The following is a 22,924-nucleotide window of genomic DNA, read 5'->3' on the forward strand; positions in this document are numbered from 1 at the left end:
TGGGAGAATATAATTGCAGGAAATGTCTTATGTGCTAGGACAGAATCAAAATTTTGTGATTCGGGGACACCTTTCCAGCAGAGTTGTTAAAGGTTCAGGACTTTTAAATAAATTCGATTCCGGTCCAGGAGAGAAAATCAGCAAGCGTAAATGGGCTCTGGACCGTAAGAAACATTTTTATCTGTAAAGTATTTCAATTCGATCTAAAGTTCAAATCACCAACCCTGAGACCTTCTGTAAACAAAACCACGTGCATGCAGAAAGCATTGGAAACTCATAGAAGTAAAATAATCCACACGAAAATCCAGCGTTGTTACAGGATTCATTACGTAAGGTAAAACAACGGCCAATTTGTAGTATGGGATAAGCTGCCGCAAATGACGTCTCACTTTAAACCCAATGCTCTTTCTTTTGTACTTATTGCTTCACCTTTATTACTCTTTGCACCAGTAATCATTTTCCATAAATTTCGCTTCATTCTTACATGCGAATTGAATATATTTTACTTGCATTTTTTTAGACAAAATGATATAACATGGTAATGTATATTTCTAAGGTTTGATTGATAAGAGTGTATTTCAAATTTGTTTGTAGATTTTATGTAAATTGTATCTGAGGTAAATAAAATATATAATGAGCATAAACAGCCATATGCAATGCTGTAAGTCCACTACATATATTGATGATGATGATCGAAACAAGACAAAGAAAGTTCGTAAATTTATTGCGGTTGGAAACTTTGACAAGCATCCTAATAACGATTATTGTTCCGCCAAATATAGTGCACTTCGTAAAATAACTTGGTGACATGGCAAGGCAAGATAAGTGTGAACATTTTGTAGGAATATGCATTGTAACTTTCAATGAGCTTAGAGATTTGTGTACATAATGATATTTTATATCGGTTATTTTCTAAAAATAATCATGTGGACAGCAAGGAAGTAGTGCCACTTTCAACATGGCGCGTTCTATGCGTGCGGGAAGGTCTCCGTGTTCAGTGATACATCGAATCGGTGAGACGGTTTGTTTACAGAAGGTCTCAGGGTTGGTGATTTACACTTTAGGAACCTTTTTACCAGATCAATTTAAATACGGTCCAGGAACTTTTTTTTTCAATGTAACAATACGCAACTTGGACCGAATTTAAATTGTGCAAGAAATGAAGGTTCCGGTCCTACAGCGGAACCGAATATAACCCTTTATGGGCTGCAGGACCTTTAAAACCCTGCTTTCCAGTTATTGACTGGTATGAATTATTACTAACGACAAGATATTTATGTACGCTTCACATGCAAAATATTACATAAATATGTGGTAAAATCGCTGAAATATGCCAAAACATGAAAATATATTGAATTATGTAAAATATGTAAGTAGAATAAAATATCTAATATGCGTAATCTATCTAATTTCTTTGGTTTTCAGGTTCCTGGCAGTAAAAAATGTAATTATACTAATTTAATTTCTCAATATTATTATATAAAAAAGTTATCTTCAAATAATGAAATTTTAATGTGCTAAATTACACTGTAAAATTCGGAATTGAGTGCAGTGTGCAGTCAGATATTTTTCACCGTGAGACAGGCATTCAAATTTCTACAAAGTTGAAGAATATTCTCATTGAATGAACAAAACACTTTGTCAGGCAAAAAAATAAATGCATTGATGATTGATTTGATGTTTTAAGTCCACTTTATGCACAGTAAGGCTAATCGGGACTGGACCTACAGTTTAAAGTGGGATCCGAACCACTTGTGCCTCCACCGGGTATCGAACCCGGGACCCCTTGATTACAAGGCAACGACGTTACCACTGCGCCATCGGGGAGGCAAAAAAAAAAAAATTAAATGCAGATTTGGCCCGTTTCGCCTCGGCACTTGGGGGACCGCCCCCTTCGTCCCGCTGTAGCTACGGCTCTGGCTACTGGATTTGTTATCAAGCTATAAACTTGAAAAAAAAATACTAATATACTTCTCTTTCTAGTACATTTCTTTGCCAATATAATTAGCATACATTGAATTCCTAAAACTTTCAAGCATTTCTGTAAAATCTATGCAAACACGCGTGTATCACCAATTTTCACTGAGGGGCACGACGAATTGTATAGGAGGCGTTTCCCCTTCTCCCCCGGCCCTTTCTAGCGCCATCCAAGCCTTCGTGAAGGAAGGAAACTTCATTCATGATTTGCCGCGCGCGCCTCTAGTGGCAGCGCACGACATTTCAAGTCTAGGTCAGATGTGGCTCTCTGATAACATCGACCTTGCCAACATTATCTGCTGGGCGGAAAACATCGTTTACAAAAGGCTTTTATCGACTCAACAGCCCACGCCCATTAAGATGTAGCGAGAGGTGAATTATCGGTAAGGAAATTAGTATTGACCTCCCTTCATGGCACGGAAATAAAAGCCAATCCGTTCGTTGCACGATGAGTTGCTTTTATAAAAATATGACTTCATTACAGTTGTAGGGAATGGGTTATCTTAAAGTTTGTAATCTTCCAAAGAGCTTCATTCAGCTATTTTCTATTTGCATTTTGCTTGTTTGACGTCACTTGTTACCACATTATGTTAATTGCGACCAGTGGGGCGATTAGGGGCAGTTGCCACTTTAACCCCCGGACTTTTCTAAACCTTATCTACTAAGGGCACCTTGCCCCCCCAGTTTTGTAGCTCAATCGGCGCCACTGATTACGACCATGGGCGTAACAAAGGGTGGTCAAAGTGGGCGACCGCCCGGGACCTCGTATCCCATGGGGCTTACACCAAAAAAATGTAATAAAATTAATATAAATAGAAAATGCAGAACAAACTACTACTTTCTGCTTTTATCAGCTATAACAATCTGTGATTGTTGATCGTGTTATGTATTCAGAGGAGAATAAAAGTTTAAGTGGCTCATTGATGAAATTAGTCAAAAGTCCCTTAACACCCTCTATAAGATGTAAAAAGAGTTCTGCTGGTAATGATACAATAGGTTAAGTCCAGGGGGAACCATTGTTGTGTGTGTCTAGCGTAGGTCCGCCATATTGTTGATTAGAATAATATTGGCAGAAAAATGACGCTAAAAAACAAATGAAATAAAATCTGACTTTGTCCCTAGCTGAGTGTTAACGCTATCTTACCCGAGGGTAGGGGGGCTAGTTCTTCGATTTTTAAACTGAAAATTTTTATCAAAATTTGAAAATAAATTAATTGTTCACTAGGTTGTTCCCAATAGTTCGGTGTTACTTTTGTTAAAAATAATCGTAAATGCAATGTAAATAGAGGTCAAAATGCACTGGGTGGGCTTATCAGGCGCCATCTTTGAATGTGTTACTCGAGACTCTAATGCCAGCACGGACAACGAGGTTAGTACTAAGGTGTGCTTTATACAGCGTATATTGATACACTTATAGGTTTAATTGTATCATCTGCAAATATGCTGTATAAAGAAACAAACCGCCGGAGTATTAATTGACATGAGTGTACAATTGTTTGTTAATGATGGTAATTTTTGTAATTATTATATTTAATGAATAACTGCACTGGAAGTATGCATTGATTGAACAACAAAATGATTTATTGAATTTTAGTGATAAAAAGAGTGTGCACCTGTGAGGTAAGTTTCTCGTACGGCATGGCTAAGCTAGGGTTAAGACAATAGTCGGTGGGAGGCATTTTCGACATAAGTGTAATTTTTTAAGTGTTAAGCCCAACTGGAAAAAAAACTAAGGCTGGTAGAGGAGGGGGGGTATCTTGCAAACCCGCACGCTTTCCAGAATGATTGGTAGAATGGCGCTGACGTGAAATGTGACAGAAAAAGGAACTAGCTTTGTGCTCAAACGACAGTGGGGCAGTCAGTCAAGGTGAAAGAGAATCTTCCCCTCTCCTCGAAGCCTTCGTATTCCGTTCGTTTGCAGACGGGATTCTAGCGTCAAGCTTTTGATGTTTGTTCGTCGAATCTCTTACTCGGAGGCAAACGCGGAACTTTCGCTTCCAATCCAATGTTAAGGGAGGAGGGGGGCTGGTCTTGAGAAAGCTGAAATATGGGCTTACCTTAAAACTAGGGGAAGTTTGCTTTGCACCTATGGAGGATATATTTGTTGTTATATTTTTAGTGTCTTTGACAAGATACTTTATGTTGTCTGACGCAATAACACTGAACGATGTAGTTTGAACCTGAAGGCTCAAACGCGTTTCACAATATAGCCTGGCAGTGTTAGGAGACGTATAACCATTTACTTTGGCTGGTATATTTTGAATTTTATTTTATTTTTGCTGTATAGCGTCTCTTTTCTTCCACTTTTGGCTAATCGTAACAATGGGTGATAGATACAGCTCGGAAGTTGAAGACCTATACATTTCCAAAAATGACCTATAAAAAGACCTTATATTGTCAAAAAAAGGGCCTAAAAACGGAAAAAAAGGACGTGTGATCCAAATTAATTAATAACTTCAGTTTTAATTACGTATTTAATGTATATGGTCGTATACACCATGCTGAAAGCTTCAAAACAAGAGAAAGTTGACACCATCCAGACAAGTTACGGTTAAAGGACCTTGTACCGTACCTGCTTCAGTCTTCCAAAAATGTTTTTCTCTCGTTTCAGGGATGGTTCAAATATATTTATTTATTTATTTATTTATTTCTTTACTACAGAAAGGATGTTTAAGAGGTGATGGTGATGATCAATGATGATTCGAATTGAGAATGGGCAGTAAGAACGTAGTCGAAAGAAGGTGAAGCTGCAAACAAAAAAAGCCGTTAAGACCTAAAAAAAGGCTAAAAAAGGACCAATAAGCCAAAAAACGCCGAAAAAGGCAAAAAAGGACAAATAAAACCCACCTTTTTCTGGCCTACAATGACCCAAAATGAACATATATTATGCTGGGCCTCGTCTTCGGACACTAGGAGGAAAAAAAGGCTTTTTCCTCGAGTTCCGAGCTCTACTAATAGTATTAAACTGTTGAAGGGACACACAGACTCATGCCCAGGTCGCCATCGAAACCTTAGCGCGCTATGCTAATCACTCAGTCATGCATATTCTTAAAATTAAAAGTATGGTAAATTTTTGACTTATTGATTCTTTCACGTCACTTTTGTTCCGCATTTGGTTAATCCCAACGACGAGAATCATACAAGATGGCGGCAGGGAAAGATCAAATCCAACAGACAATTATTCTGGTTTTGGGTCCAGTCGCCAGAGCATTGTTTGCCTTCAATAATGCAGCTTACGGGGTGACGTTAACACTTTTCATTCTCGCAATATTGTTTATGGCGAAGACAACTACTGTATTATTATTGCGCAAAATTGATTGCGAGGTGACGAGATTTGCCGTAGGTCCCCTGAATGCGGAATCTTGTCTCGAGTACACACATTTCTTGAGTATAACGCATGGATATCATTTTGTGATTGTTACACTACTCACAAGAAGTTTGGAGGTGATAGGAACAGCCTTGGAATCAAGGGCGCCGCAGGATTTTTCTCGGGGGGGGGCAGAGTCAAAGAAAGTTTTATTATTATTATTATTATTACTTACCACTTTTAAAAAATTATATACATTTATAATTTTCATGTTCTCCATATCCATACATAACTGTGTACTTAGCATATTGATTCATTCAGGATAAAAAGCTCTTTTTTTATAGTTAGATATTTGACTGAAAGTTGAAATGTAACCCCAGTAATAATAATAACGGTTGCTGTAACTTAAGGCCTGTAAGTCACAAAAAACAATATTTTTTGTTGTAAAATATCGCCATTCGAATAACATTAACTCTTTCTAGAAATCTCAGGGGGGAAGTGTCCCTTCTGGACCCTCCCTGCGGGCGCTCTTGCTTGGAATGCAATAACACATGTCTGCTGGGCATTTCTGTGTTTTCGCAGACATATGCAAACGTACCTATCACCTATTGCATAATGTAACAATATTCCTAACATTTTGTGAGGAATTTATTTCCGTAACCAATGAGCAGAATTTGAAAAAAATGTGGAAGGTAGAAAATTTCGAAAGAACGTGAAAGAAACCTGTCAATCGTCAACCAAGAATGTTATCTAATATGCTCCTCTTCGGAGTAACACGACATAAAAGAGAAAAAAATAGAAGCAAGCTCTTTTCCAAGCCTCAACAGATCGTTATAGTCCCTCTCTTTATAACGGAAGAGTTTCTTGCATATTTGCTAAAGGTGATGCCAAGATTATAAAGCTTCATATATTAACGCTTTATATTAATTTTCCTTCCTTCACAATTAAAATTAAATTATATAGCGTGGTTGACAGTAAAATGAGCAGAATATTAGATAATATTAACTCAAGATGGCGCTAAATGCAACAAGACTGAAATCGATAACAACAAAAGGCAATATATACGCAATGCTGCGTGTGATGTAAACATTAATAAGGAAAATAAACAAGTGCACATCTTAACGTGTCACAGGAAAGAAATAGTGACACGAATGTTTTTGGCGCGAACCGTTTGTGTGAAGCTCCGCGGATTCTTGCCTTTAAAAAGTGGTGAAATTATGAAAGATATCGATGACAACCCACAGTGCTTCTCCCTGGGACTATCGCAGTTAAGGCCAATAGCCACTGTGAGAATTAAACTTTTTGTTTTATTGGGGGTGGGGATGTACACTCAGTGGCGTATTTGTGGTTTCATTTCGGGAGGTAGTTTTTTTGAGGGGGTATGGAAATTTGTATATATTACCGGTCAGTTATTGCCCCTACGCCATTAAATGTTAGGAAAACATTTACAAGTAATTTTCAAACAGTACCTATACAGTAAAACCTCGTTAAGCCGGACTTTGCTTAATCCGGACAGGAAAAAATAAAACAGAATGCAATGTTTTTAATGTGGGTAGAAGTCAACAAGAGAACTTCCCAAAGGAAAGGCAGTCAACCACTGATGAAATTCTGTTTCCCGCAGACTTTGTACTGTAAAGTGTATATAGGCCTATGCCATTTAAATACACTATAATAAACGTGTTTTATTGCTATAAACAGAGTTTTGCACTTTCTACTGTTCTTGTAGGTTATTTCAGTTAATCCGGACTTTTGTTAAACTGGTCAACTTATCCCCCCATTAGTCCGGATTAACGAAGTTTTACTGTATTTACATTCTAGGAAAACCAAAACTCATACACGAAAACAGCTATCGAACTAGTAACACGGAAAACATGACCAAATTTCTATTGTAAACTTACCTACAAGTTTCTTGTGAACTTTAAATATTACGTCGTTCGGAAAGTAAGTTGCACTGATGAATACCGTGGCGCTGCAAGCGGGGCAGTGTGAATGCGCATGCGCCTTGTGTAGCCACAACCTTGATGAAGTCCAGACGTCAGTCTGAGGCAAGTTGGTCAGGAGAGTAGTGCGTAGTGCGTTGTTGTTATGTTTCGGACAATCCAAACTCCCGCCACGTGTGAGGTGCGGTCCGTGATCCGTTTTCTGGATGCACGTAATGTTCCAGCTACGGATATCCACCGTCAGGTTTGTGAGGTGTATGGAGAAGGAATAATGAGTGCTTCAATAGTAAGAAGATGGGTGAGACGGTTTCGAGGTGGACGGGTTAGTGTTCATGATGAAGAACAAAGTGGTCGACCGTCTGTTGTGAATCCCAATTTGGTTCGTTTAGTGGAAGAGCAGATTAGGGAGAACAGACGATCCACTTTGTCTGAGCTGTCATTAGAGTTTCCACAAATCTCCAGAACTGTGCTGTATGAAATTGTAATAGTAAATTTGAAATTTCGCAAATTGTGTAACCGTTGGGTCCCTCACCAGCTCTCCGAAAATGCCAAAAAGGAAACAATGGGAAGTGCATTAGTTTTTGAAACGGTATAGTGAGGAGGGGGAAGAGTTGTTGGATCGGATTGTAACTGGAGACTAGACATGGGTTTTGCATGAAACCCCAGAACAGAAACGAAGCACCATGGAGTGGAGGCACTCCCCGTCACCGCGGAAAACGCAACCAAAACCAAAGCTTACGAACAAAAAAATCATGTGCATCGTGCACTGTGTTTTGGGATAGGCATGGAGTATTGCTTGTGGAATTTATGGAGCGTGGACAGCACATCAATGCCGAAACCTATTGTGTGACACTTCAAAACCTGCGTCGTGCAATACAAAACAAACGACGTGGCATGCTCAGTCGGGGTGTCATTCTCCTCCACGACAATGCTCGTCCGCATGTGGCAAACGCAACTCAGGAACTCCTGACGACCTTCCTTGGGAAAAACTACTACACCCCCCTTACAGTCCTGATCTTGCCCCATCTGATTTTCATTTGTTCCTCCACCTTAAGGCATTCCTTGCTGGAAAACATTATGGTACTGACGAAGAACTGAAACTTGCAGTTTCCCAATGGTTCTCCATTCAGGCGGAAACGTTCTATGATAGGGGTATAACGAACTTGGTATCTCGCTGTGATGCGTGCTTGAATTCTTATAGCGATTATGTGTGAATGTTGTACCATGTATATATTCTCACCCCTATAAAGATCATGATATTACTATTTATATTTTTCATTTTATGGCATGATGGAACTTACTTTCCGAACGACGTAATACATGTAAAATATAAGAACTATGCCATGAAAAATTCACAAGGCTCTTCAACAAGGAAAATATTTGATGACTGGACCATTTACGGACACGGAATGATTTTTCAGTGGTATTTGTTACATTGTTAAGAAATGGTATATAATATACGAGGCGGTATCAAAAAGTTTTGTCTGTTAAGGTATAATTTGTTTAATAATGGAAAGATTGAAACAATGAACATACATATAGTTTGCCTGTAGTGTCCTCTACTCAAGAGTTACCCGTATACATAGTTACCATCACGTTCGATGCATTTGTGCCAGCGTTTTATCCAACCCTCAAAAACAGTTTGGAAAAATTCCACAGAACACTCCCTGCGCCACCGTTTAGAGCTGTTTTTTTAACCTCCTGTAGATCATCGAATGTCATGCCACAGACTTAGCTCAGACTTAAGTAGTTAAGTTCAAACTTGGAGAAACCGAAAGTGTGGACATGACAAGGAGTGGCAGGCCATCAACGTCGTTGACCGACGACAACCGCCACAGGGATGATGAGCTCATTCGAGAGGATAGACGCATCACCATCCAGGAAATTTCTGATGCAGTGCACATGTCCTATGGGTCAGCACATGCAATGATTGAGAGTTTGGGATACCAAAAAGTCTGAGCCAAGTCTCTGTGCTTCGTGGAATGAGATTCGATGACCTACAGGAGATTAAAACAGCTCTGAACGGTGGGGCAGGGAGTGTTCTGTGGAATTTTTCCAAACTGGTTCTGAGGGCTGGATAAAACGCTGGCACAAATGTATCGAACGTGATGGCAACTGTGTGGAAGGGTAATTCTGAGTAGAGGACGCTACAAGCAAACTATATGTATGTTCATTGTTTCACTCTTTCCATTAATTAAAAATTATACCTCAAAAGGCAAAACTTTTTGATACGTCCTCGTACTTTCAATTCATAAAAACATCCCTTGCAGGAAAAAAAATAATTGTCTTTGCCAGGAATAATGTTCTTTGTGAGAGGGAAATCCCGGAACCACCCCCCCTTTAATTCGCACACTGCCCATAACTGTGCTGTAGGTGGGTAATTTACTAAAGCAATGGTCCTCAAACTGTGCTACACGTACCCCTGAACGATTTGAAGGGGGTACGCGATCTGCTCGGAAATGTCGAGATTACCCAAACGACAACATTTTTTGCTGAAAGTGTGTAGAGCAGACTCCGTTGATTTAACACTCAACAGGAAAATAAGGCTAATTTTATCACTGACTCTTATCTTTGTTTCGTATGTTTTGTAGGACCTCCCAGATGGCGCAGTGGTATCGTCGTCGCATTGTAATCAAAGGGTCCCGGGTTCGATACCCGGTGGAGGCACATAGTGGTTCGGATCCCACTTTAAACTGTAGGTCCAGTCCCGATTAGCCTTACTGTGCATAAAGTGGACTTAAAACACCAAATCAATCAATCGAAATCGTATGTTTTGAAATAAAATACTCGTTCGAAATCTCGCGTTCCTCATATAGCTGACCGCGAAATAAGGTTTTTGATCGCCTTCTCCACTACATACTTATGTGAGAGTGTTTTTCCAGCCGTCGTGTTCCTAAGAAACAAGTGCCGAAATAGACTAAATTTGAAGCCGAATCTTCGCTTGAAAGTGCACAACCAGACATCAAGAAATAGGCACATCCTTTTCGCTAGAAACTGAGGATTTATATAATAAAAAACTCCAAACTTGTGCTTGACAGTTTGTTTACAAACTTACTTCTATTCGTTACTTTTTTCCCATAACTCTGGAAAAATATACGAAAATTAAAGTTTTTAGCATGCATGTGCTTCACATTATTATTTTTGTAACTAATCATAAAGATTGTAAAAGTGGGAAAGCTCAATAAAATAATAAACGTAGGATTCTGATATTTATTTCTTTACCACCATCTTTCCACATACAGCCGGAATGCCATTTTGCTCTCTTGCAGATAAAAAAAAAACACCCCCAAGTAGGCAGCTAAAAATATTCTCTAAATCCCACTATTCCAAGAAAACCTATGGTGAGGGGGGGGGGTGCATTAGACGCTTAGTTACGACTAAAGGGTACAATTACAAAAAAGTTAGAGAACCGTAGCACTAAAGTATCTACTGTCGATCTGTCGCTGCGTCTATTAAAAGGTGTCGTGTTATAGGAGAAAGAAGAAGTGTAGTTGTGACATTCCCTACCCAAAACTATAGAAAGAAAAAACTGAGTTTTCCTTCTGTGCTATTAACATAAAGACCACGGAGATTTTAGAAACTAAGAAGAAAAATTCATGAGAATGGTTTTGAAATATCGACAGTTTTTGTGTTCAAAATCGTACTCCTACACTTATCCTTCTATTTATATCGCTGAGGTCAGTCACCGACTCAAAATTGCCCTGTAATAAGCAGCGCCATCTAGCATCTTGTTTCTCCTTTGTGCAAGCCCCTTGCGTGGTCAGGTTACTTACACGTAAGTGCTAATAATCGGAAATAAAATCTCAGATAAAGACAGAAAAGGAAGTTGTTTATTCTGAGCGCGCTATGTTCATTGACCCCAGACGTTGAAACTCTATGGAAAAAATGTATATAAAAAACACATGGTTATTACGCCTATGGTGATTATTTTTATGAAAGTATGATTTGAAATTGTTAATTTTACGTCGGTTTTCTACATCTCTAGGTTAAGAATAAAAGATGAATCGATTAAATAAGATTGGTTGAAAGAAATAACAACTCCTTAGCAAGGTTTCGAAACTGCGACCTTTGTCCCACTAGTGCGCTATGCTTACCACTACACCACAAAAGCTGATTTATCATCAAAAACTGCAGAGGGCGTTCTGTCCTGTTCTCGTTGACTGTTAAGGAGTATTATGTATATTTTGTACAGTTTTGTAAAACAAAAACATACTTAGGCCTATTTTAATATTAAAAGCTGCTGTATTACATTTACCATCCATTTTATAACATTGAGTAATAGTTAGTTACATATTATACTTGAATTTTCACGTTGACATAGTTCTTTTTACTTTCTTGAGGTTAAACGCTGTCTCCATGCCAAACAAAGGATTCGAAAGGAAAATCACAACTGGGTTATATTTGTAACTTCCATATACGAGGGTGAGTCAAAAAGTATTTACACTTTTGCCACAACTTTTCTCAGGTTGGCCATCAGCGCTTGTGTGCTATAAGGTTGTACTTTTGTGGTACTTTTTCTTTCTTTTGTTACAGATTAAACATGGCCGCTCCACTGGCAGTGTGCACCAAGGAAGAACAGTGATCAGTGATCCGATTTCTCTGGTCTGAAGGTGTGTCAGGGACTGAAATTCATCCAATTTTTGACTTACCCTCGTACATTACATACTACTAAAAGAGCCATGCGTCTCCTTAGTCTCCACAATATTACTGAAATCCATTACCATGTACCTGGTGTCCCAGAAGTCTTTCCCTGATTACAAACTTTATTCATATCCGCTATATGCAAGGTAGAGATGCGAAAGTGGTGCCAAAATGTTGGAAAACTAATCAAGTTTATTTGTTGCAGTTTTTAGTAATGTGGCTGTAGTGTAGCAGTGTCAGTGCCAAGGAATCCGGAATTAATGCTCTTTACATCGGGTGGCATCTTTCCATACAATGTTGCTTGGATATGACAGGATTTGGGAATGAAGATAAATTCCATATTTTAAATACCAACTTATTGATGGCAGATATTCTAGACGAAAGAATTCTGTACGTTTGAAAGTTCCTCTGCGCTGTTATTGGTGACCGGGTCTCGTCATACTAGAGGACATGCTGAGCTTTTTCCTGATTTGTGAACATTTCCGGTTTTCTGGGCACTGACACTGCTACACTACAGCCACGTTACTCAAACCTGCAACAAAAAAACAACAAAAAAAAACCTTGGTGAGTTTTCCAACATTCTGGCACCACTTTCACATCTCTACCTTGCATATAGCGGATATGAATAAAGTTTGTATTCAGGGAAAGACTTCTGGGACACCCTGTATTTTAAATCTAACTCCCCTATTCTTGAATACTGCTCCCTATTTTTGCATACAATCATCAATGGCAAAATTAAAACCGAATTTCTAATCAGTCAATTTAATCTACGAGTAGCCACACGACCAACCCGCAACGTACAGCTCTTTCACAATCCCGCTACAAGGCTCTCCCTTCTACACCAGTTTCTTTTCTATAGGCTTTCCTGTTTATATAAATTCCTGCCTATAAATACAGTACGTATTAACATTTTCTTACCGGAACACAGTCTCCGACAATCTATAAGAATGTATGTGTAACTTTTAATTTTTCTGAGCCATCTTATGTTTTCTTGTTGTTGGTTTCCTGTTGTTAAACCTTTTCCTGCTCCCCCCAAAATAGGCAATAGTTAGGCTGGATAGTTCGACGAACTAACCGATCTTTTTTTTTTTATTTTTTTAAATTTTTTTTTTATGTGACCGTTTAAATCGGTCAGAACATCGGCATAATGAGACATGCATCTTGAATTACGTTATCATTTACAGGCATCGCTTATTTATTCATTTACAACATTTTTGGGGTTACATCAATAATTTCGGGGACCACTCTGCAACTGTCGCTAGAGGGTATATGGCATATGTTCCCAAACCCAAGAAAATAAGGGACGACACAATACAATACAACATAAAACACAGATCACAGGAGCGAATTAATCGTAGAAAGTTGATTAAATCGTTCCTGACTGTCGGTTAAAGTGTGAAGTTTGAGGAGACCTTCAACCAGTATCTGTAGTGTCCGGAGAAATTCCGGATCCTGGAAGAAGCATAATAGCCGTTTGATGCGGGTTAGGGCAACAGATTGTTGTCCTAAATCTTCCACCATCTGGATATCTTCAGGAGGAATGCTTCTCGCTGATGATCGCTGTTGAGTTGGCTGCTGGGCTGTTGGCAGGCACGGCTGTACTGGAACTTCAGTCCCCTTTGACCGAGTTGAGGAATTTAATGGGGCAGCTGACGTAGGCTGCTTCGTCACTTCTGCTACTGGCTTCATTGAAGGAGAAATGGAGGTAGCTGGAATGGAAGGCGTTGATTGGACGTCCTTCTTCTTCTGCTGGCGAACGGCAGCCGGTTGGTCACGACGTTGTTGGGTGCGACGCGTCGCTGCAAGTTTTTGATACAAGGGACATCCCTTGTAATTAGCAGTATGCGTGCCAGAACAATTGGCACATTTAGCTGGAAGAGTCAAAGAACGCTGAGGACAGTCGTCAATCCAATGTGGCTCGGCGCATTTCACACATCTAGGTTTGGCCTCACAGAATCCACTCCCGTGCCCAAACCTCTGGCATTTATGGCATTGAAGTATGCCCTGTGGTCGAAGTTTTTCCACCTTGATGGAATATCCAGCAAGGTGATCCAAGCTTAGTATGTCGTGGGCAGGACGATCATTAGTCCCTGGACGAGGGTCGCTGTAATTTATTGCGACAAAGAAAATTGGGAGAAATTGGTTATTTTCCTCCCAATAGCCCGTGTCTGGCGAAATTTTCCGTGAGGAAGGTAATGTTCTGGAACGAAGTTGACGAACTTTATATACATCAAATCCCTGTCGTCGAAGAGCTGCTTGAATCGCATCCGAATCGTAGTCCGGAGGAAGATGTCGAAGTATCACTTTGAGGGATCGATAACCCCTGGATCCGATGGCGAATTGCACGGGCTCTCCCATGCTTCCATCTAACAACGCTGTCCGAATCTTGCGTCTCATGTCATCTGTCGAACAGGAAACTTTCAAACAGGTTCCCCTATAAGAGAAAGTATATCTTCCCCAGCGAACAAGGGATTTTATCTTCTCGGCTATTCGTCCGGGACGGTCGGAATAGATTAAAATTGGAGGAGACTTCTCCCAGCGACGAAGGGGAACAGCAGGCTGTTCCGAAGAAGAAGGCACGGAGGCATTGCTCCTGCCTACCGAACTCCTTGATGACGACGAAGTCGTTTCCAGCGATTCCCGGCGACGCTTCGCCCTTGGATCGGGCGTCGAAGGGAGCGACGTGCGAGACTTCCTGTCTCAGCAGGTCCGAGGCTGGGAATGTAACCGATCTCTAACTATGCACTTTAATTTATATTCTTCCCAGAACCTTTTCTTCACATGGCCCAATCATAGTTATTTGTCGATCAGGTATGCGCAGAAGTTCACAGTGTACCTAAATGCCCATCTTTCAATGCAGTATGATATTTCATTAGGCCACGTATTACTTTAGAGGTTGAAGCCAAGAATTTTCTGAATTTGAGTGAACTCAATTGCTGCTTCAACTATTGCACAGAAGCAAGTGTCGATAAAAATCGTTTCAAGCTCCATCTATCGTGAGAAACAGCAGCATCGGAGAAGACGGCATTTCCATACCACAATTGTACTTCCAAGGACTGTGATTTACACAACAATGGACGAAGATTTTCTTGGTGAAAAGCCACAAGGCCCGTCAGTGAAGCGCACTTTATACCCGCAGAGGAATCAGCAGAGAGCTGCATAAAGGGACGTCGGGAACCGTGAAGAAATTGTCAGATGGAGGCAACTCTGAAGCCCAAGGGTGGAGGTAACCTTCTTCTGACGTATGACAGAACAGATGATAGGATAATTGTTTTGGCTAGAGACAATCGAACTATTAGTACAATGAGTTTCTGTTATCCAAATCTCAGCGCCGTTTGATGATCAGTGTTTATAAAAGCCATTGGTTAATATTATACATATTTATCCATTACAAGAAATCAATGGCTTCAAGCTGGATGTACATTTATTTGTATTAGCAGCCTATCTTTTACTAAGACTGTCAAGAATTACCTACAAGTAATTACAAGATCCGTCTCCAGTTTGCTGTGGTTATTTCAAAAGGCAACTTGGCTACTTTAAAGTAAGACCTAAGCACATCCAATGCATTGGCCTCCGAACAAGGGTGCCTGCAGATTTTTTCTCAGGGGGGCAGGGTCACAGAAACTTTAATTATTATTATTATTACTGCTATTATTGTTGCTATTATTTTTTACTATTGTTACTACTACTACTACTTATGTTTTTGAAAAAATGCAAACCTTTGTAATTTCCATATTCTGTATATCCATACAGGGTGTCTCATAAGTAATAGCGCAAAATGACACTGGTTAAAGTACACGATAATAGAAGCAAAAAAGTCTCAGTAAACATGAGTCGGCAAACGAGCCGTTTTCGAGATAATCGCGAATGTGTTATTACAATCCGCCACTGACTTCATAGTTTGTAAACGTCGTCCTAGTTGGTAAATGCTAATAACGTGTGCGAATGTGTGGTTACAAGCAGTCATTGATTTCATTTTGTAAATACCGAGTGCTTTACTCCTTGCGCGGTCCGAGGTTTGCTCTTTTGTTTACAAAACAGAACATTTCTGAGAGGTGGCTTTTTAATCAAACAGAACATTTAGGAGAGGTGGCGTTGCAATCAAACTTTACAAGCCGTCTTGTCGCTCATAGTCGCTCGGACTCCCACTTTAAATTGTAAGTCGAGTCCCGATTGGTCTATCTGTGCGTAAAATGATCTTAAAACCAAAACTCAAAAGGCTCATAATCGTCATCAGGCAGGAGGAATTAGATTTTAGCTCTCATTGAATGCCTTCTTCATTGAATCACTACTAAAATATATAAATCATTACTTATTATATAAGGGAACTTGGGCATTTCATGAACAACTAAGACAAATGCGAATCAACTTGGAATGTTTAAAGAACTTAAGTTAAGAACATATTTTAAGCGTTTAAAATCCAATCCCTACGAGACAACACTACGAAATAGTAATTCGAACTATTCCAAGTAGCAACAAGCATGTCTACTGCCACACCGTGAGAAGTTTCAACAATAACTCGGACACGTGATCTCCAATAGTAACACACTTGTTATTTCATATCAACTAAATTCATGAACGTCATCGAACTATTAGTATAATGGGTTTCCGTTATCCAAATCTCAGCGTCGCTTGATAATCAGTGTTTATAAAAGCCATTGGTTAATATTATAGCCTACATATTTTTCCATTTCATGACTGCCTTTTCTGAGATTCTCAAGAATTTCCGCTACAAAGAATGTTCAGCTGTTGGTATCAACGAAATCGTCAGATCGATTGCGTTCGAGAGAGGCCAACACGCAATGGAACGTTTTATCGAGTTCTTGCATACTTTTGAATAATTCCATTTAATATGCAGACCTGTTCTAATGTCTTATGACATCGCACGTTCATGACTATTGTTATTTAAGCTCACGTATTTCAAGTGCTATGTCTGTAGCGATCGTAATATCAGCATTTTGAAACCAATGATGTAAAGATAAGCTAACGGTTTTGTACGATTATCTGATCAGATCTTCATTAAATACTGCCAAATAATTTATATAATAACGTACATATGGATTTTGCAGATATCAGAATCACTTTGGGCGAAAGTACATTAATCTCGTAATCATTCAATTGTGTTTACTGGGCTCTAAGAAAGGGTAAGGAAACAAAATATTTGTAGTGATGTATATCTACATGTAATTCCTAATTGCTTTAATCAAACTATTAAAATATTTTACAGGGCCGTTTACTAAAAAAAGCTTTTCTATATATACGTATGGTGCCAAAAAACATGCAAGCAATTTTAAGCGTGTTCTTTAAATAAAAAAAATCGATTTAATTTAAAAAATCTTATTTAATTTTTTAAAAATCATCAAAAATATTTTTTTTCCACCCTGCTTGATAAGTATGTAATAATTACGATCTACTGCGACTATTATGAGTGTGTGCTTGCACGAGGAACAGTCAAAAAGTTAGTTGTAACAACAGTATGAGACAAACGCTGTGTGGAACGTTTCTGGCCAATCTCGTATTTCTTTGAAAGTATTAGAATGTGAGAACTACTTTTCAATATCATTATAAAGTTTATTTAAAAAAAAATCGTAGTGATGCACGAGATTTGGTGCAGGATCTTGTGCGGAAAATTCCCGTCAAACGTACGGGAATCATAACTTCCATGCGAAATTCCCAGTTCACACATTATCTAGTTTACTGTGTCTCGCTGTTGCAAGAATCAATTCCTGAACGCATTCAATGTTGTCATTCGTCATATCGATATCTTAAACACAGAGCAGTCCTTTGCAATCCACTAGCGAGAAACTGCGTTGTAGAAGTAAACTTCACGCTGTCGGTGACGACATTCAATTGCGTAACAACAAGTTACTGAGCGGACCGCCAGTAACAGAACTATCGCTGCCCCTTCGGAAATGTTACTACGACTGTGGAAACTGAGTACGACCAGTGTAGCCAAGAACTTGCTTAAACAAATATCTTTTAGACGACGTTCTGGACGAGTGAAACTAACTTTTATGTTCTTTTGTATACGCCTCAAATTGATGCCGTACAACAGCACGTTAATATAGCCACAACTAGGAACAAAGCCGATATGAATCTCCTCTGTCTCGTCTCTATTTAAACGAGATATAGAGATATAATCCTCGTCTCAAGTGTTGAACGATGTTCTCGAATTTCGAGACGAGATCGGGTTTTTCGTCTCCAAAACTACCGCTACTTTCTACCTTACAGAACACATGCATAAGCATATATATTGCCCATTTTACCTTAATGTTTAACAGGACAACCTCGTTCTGAAATGACGTCACGGGTGAGGGTCTGAAGTTAAGCTGAATGTTTTCACTTTGATTTTGTATCTACAATGTGATGGCTCACGTGTGACCTTTCGGTTTCAACTTCGCACTTAAATGTGAGAACTAATTAAGCAAGAACTAAATTTCAAGCTTGTCTGGCATTTCTTGGCAGGCGCTAAGATCCATAAATTCTAGACGCCACTCGCATTTTGTACGCAGTGACGACAGTTGCATGTAATTTGCAAATATATATATATTGTAAATATATTACTTGTATGAACTATTTGACGTTTCGTACGACCTTTAACGAATCCTTAAGAGTGTTTGTACAGTAACGGACACTTCTGGCTTGTAATGATTACATTGAAAGTTAATGGGATTGTTACAGCTCAGAAGCGTCCGTGACTACAGTCGTGTGCAGAGAGATGCGTATCCAATCCATTCACTTGGTGCACTGTAAAGTATAAGAACCGGAACAAAATAGCCAACGAAGTAGTTGAAACACTAACAGCACTAGCGTACACTGGAGGGTGTTGGGGATAGATGCCCCTTCGAAAGTTTGGTAAAAATAAAAATTTTCAATTGAAAGCAGTCAAGAACGCGGGTAAACCAAAGTTGTAAATGCACATACTCCTTAAAATGAGCGCCGATTATAATTTCTGTCCTTGTACAACATTAAAACTAAGGTTAACGATAGTAATTACGAAATATTTTGTAGTGTGTAACGCCCACCTCCTAGAACACAACTGATAATAACAACCTTTACAATGCCAGCTCATTCCGAAGAAAAAAAACGGCACATCAGAGTATTAACAGTTTAAAAGTCAATCGTTTCTAAACTTCTGTACTATCCAATTAATCATTTATTCACTTAACTCCAATTGAAATAGTTTATTAATTGTTTGAAGTTATTCACAATACGACGACTTAGTGACGAAATTATTAGCTGCGGAATCTTGTCTCATCGTCCACTGACATTCTCATTTTACTAAACATTCGAAAAATATTCATACATCATGAAATACTTGAGCAAATCTGAAATTCTGATTTTCATTTATTTTAAAATCGATCTTAAAAATATAACTTTAGCTATGTAAGGTTAATTCAGATAAGACTCTAAATCAGTTTTAAGGTACACGAAAAATTTTCGGTTACATTTCCGAATGGAACACACATTTTATTGAATCGTATCGCACTCTAAGATGTAGGTCTAATCCCTATTAGTTCTATGTGAACGTAAAGTGCATTTAAGTTTGTCAAATTTTCACAGATCGTTATATAACCATACTTCGAAAACATTACTATTTCTTTTGGATAATCTTCCGTGTACAAATGTAGATTTTGTTAAAGCAACTGATTGTTTAAAATTCTCTTTGTTGTGGATTCAAACTTCAGACAAACACATAAGTGTTAGTTTTGACTTAGCTTTTAACCACATCATTGTTTACATCATTTTATTGTCAGAACTGAAGTATAATATTATAAGGAGTGAAACAGAATTGATCAAATGTAACCAGATCAAATAAAAACGTTTCGAATCTTACTCAAAGAAAAACATTTCGTTCGAAGGAAAGCAAGGGATTAACATTCAAATACACCGTGTCAAGTGTTTCAATGCCAGAGACCTTTTCTTCCCCTTGCACCATTCCATTGTGAACGTTCTGACAAACTGGAGATAAGAAATAAACTAGGACTAAAACGAGTGTTGCAGACAGCTGATAACGACTGTGAGTTGAAGCAAAAACCTCCACCCTTCGAGGGATCAGATCCCAGCATTGATTTTTACCGCGTTAGCAAAAGGGAAATGTAAGGCAGTCTATTCCAATGAGTCATTTCTAATGGGGCGTTCGATATTGGCACCCAACCTCGCTCTGCTTGGAATTAAACATCGAACACATTCGCTCATCTCTCATTTCGAACATTTGGCTACAATTTCAAACATGTTAATGTTTCTTCATGTCATAATATCCAAACTGATCAAGCTACATCAAACGCGACATATAATGTTCGCCAGGTGGGAAAACTTAGAAGTCAGTCACAAGGGCAACTCGATTTTTGCCAGATGTCGCTAGTGGCATAGAATCTCTCTTCAGCTGTTTAAGAGGGCACCATATTGACTTTATAATTACGCCTGTCTACTCTCATAGATGCAATTAAGACACTGTGTATGGTTAACAATAGAAGCCGAGAACATTCCTAGATCCCTTTCAAATCTAATGAATAGAATAATCTTTCAATCATGATAGCAAGCAGTGGCTTTTACTTGTCTTTCGCGTAATAGCCAAAATTTCACGAAAATTTTCAAAATCGACTTAGTGAAAAATAAATATGGACGGAGAATGGTGCTGATGACACGACCCCGCCCATGAGCTATGGAAAATATAGATCTGTTTCCTGTAACCTTGAATAATATTATAATACTAAATTAGAGAAATCTTGGTCCTAAATCTGCACTACCCTGATGCGCACAACGTTCACGTACATTCAAAATGTTAACGAATTACATTGTTCTTGTGCATGTATTATAAACATAGCCACAAGTCCTGTTTGCAACCCTATTGTCATAAATATCCAACAGCTTAACAAATAGAAAATAGAAAATTCTGAGGTATATGCAAGACAAAAATGTTACTACACTGAACGTATGAATTGTAAACGAACAGTTTGCTATTTTCTTAATGTTCGACAAATGAATAATAATAACAGTAAACGTTTTCTTAGGAGATATGCAGAAGAGACAGTGTGTGTGTTGATAGTACACAAATTGAAAGTTAAAAATTAATGTTATTACGTACTAACAATGAAATATGGGAGACATGACACCGAAACTACACGCAACCAATTCTTAGATTTAGTTGACAATATCTTATTTTCGGCAAGAATTACGTGGTGCTTCAAAGGTATTTAATTTCGTGTATTTAAAAAGTAAAAATCACATTTGTGACATTAAGTCAACACTTGAATATTCTATATTTTTCAATGTGCTTCGAATAAGCTGAGGAGAACAATACAAATATTTATCATTTTCCGGGTATTCCGATAGCGTCCTCCTCTTGGTAGTTGAAACTTTGCTAAAATAGTTCTCAAGTCATCGTATTGTTTAATTTCTTTGTTATATGTCTCCTTCGTATAACACTTGTCGTATTATCATCTATGTTTTAAATATGGTTTCATTCTGATGTGAACACATTGTTCTCAATACATTGGCAATAATGCGATGTTTGTAAACAATACCATTGTATTGATAGATAACAAACAAGTTCATGTGCGACTTGTGACGAAAAGCGATTTCACTAAAGTGTTTTTAATAAGGATATTTCATATATGCTTTATAGAGTTACACATACAATTTTATGCAACAGTCTGTAAAGCAAGTTCGTTGGTCTTTGTAGCATACTTCAGAGGAAAGAGAAGATTGCTGTGTCAATTATTTTAGTTTATTTACGTCGTATATTTTTCTTTTTAGATTAATCCCGACGATGAGAATCGATTGATGGAAAGGGATAGTTATGTCCAATCAGGTAGTCGAACCTATAACAATTGACTACGTAGCACGTAATGATAAACACCACGTGACGGGTGTGAACTAATTGAGATCGTCGTCGCCTTGTATTCAAGGGGTCCTGGGTTCGATACCCGGTGGTGGCACATGGTGGTTCAGATCCCACTTTAAACTGTAGGTCCAGTCCCAATGAGCCTTACTGTGCTTAAAACACCAAATCAAACAAACAAACGTAATTAGCATAAACAAAACATTGCCTGCCAAGTGTATTTGCAACGCGCTAATGTGGCTGTTATGTAGCTGAAATCGTATCCGAGGCTAACGGTGCAAATATAATCAGTGCCAGAGTCCCCAGATATTCGTAGCAACAGCACCGCCTCATCGTTAATAGGGGCAGTTGGCCAGTGTGGAATAAGAAACGAAAGCTGGACAACAACTACACCAATGTCTAATACGGTTGCAACGTTTTGACCGATAATTCCTGTTATAGCAATGAAGAGCTTGCGTAGGATTGTCAGGGCATGATGCTACAAAATGTTTCAGTGTTCGTATAGCTATGGGGTCATTGAACTGGTTGCACATAGCTCCCGCTTAGATTGGCTTGCGTGTACAAAGCCAGAGAGCGGGAATGTGGTGTTTTTACTGTCGAAACGGGCTGCAATACTCTGCACAGCGAACAAGACCTGGGTTCGCTTCTCAGGCAGGACTCGATAATGTTTACGCCGTAAGATTGCAGCTACGAGCCCGTGGAGGGAGTGGTGGGTAACGGCTTGTCATATGCATGCAAATCACTACACACGAAAGAACAGAATTCGCATTGCGGTCATCGAAATGCACTGGTAACGAATAAAAATCTCGGGACTTACCTCTCTCGATGTCATTCTGGGTGCAATCGCCATCCGGTACCTCCTTGGTGCTCGCTGCTGTGGTGCCATTCGCACCCCCGCCTCCACCGACACTTCCACCGCCCCCTGTTCCAGTACTGCCGCCCCCAACACTTCCAGCATCCTCTGACACCTTCTCGGTGACGAACCTCGTCCCCTCGACGTTCGCCATGCTGGGTTGCTATCAGGGGGAAGCTCCTACCTAGTGCCCTGGTTCAGAGAACGACGTTTCGCTGCAAAGCTGAGTTTTGCAGCGCGACGTTATCGACGAGCGGGACGCTGCAGACGCCAGTTCGGTCGAGCGTCGCTTGAGGTCGCCACCGACGCTGGCGACGGAGCCCGGAAACGACCGACTCGAGCCGAGAAGGTCCAGATCGCAC

At 39.2% G+C, this 22,924-nt stretch overlaps 1 protein-coding gene across 2 annotated transcripts in view; it reads right to left on the bottom strand.

Moving 5' to 3' along the window:
• Nucleotides 1–22,812, bottom strand: part of kcc (solute carrier family 12 member kcc) — a 390,816-nt gene extending 368,004 nt beyond the window's left edge. For both annotated transcript variants that reach the window (XM_083138922.1, XM_083138920.1), the window contains exon 1: nt 22,527–22,812. In XM_083138922.1, the coding sequence (XP_082995048.1) occupies nt 22,527–22,716 (190 nt within the window). In that variant the 5' untranslated portion in view covers nt 22,717–22,812. The remainder of the gene's footprint in view (nt 1–22,526) is intronic.
• Between the last annotated feature and the right edge of the window lie 112 nt (nt 22,813–22,924).

The sequence above is a fragment of the Lepisma saccharinum genome, chromosome 17 (genome assembly GCF_977018435.1).
Source record: "Lepisma saccharinum chromosome 17, izLepSacc3.1, whole genome shotgun sequence".
Classification (NCBI taxonomy): domain Eukaryota; kingdom Metazoa; phylum Arthropoda; class Insecta; order Zygentoma; family Lepismatidae; genus Lepisma; species Lepisma saccharinum.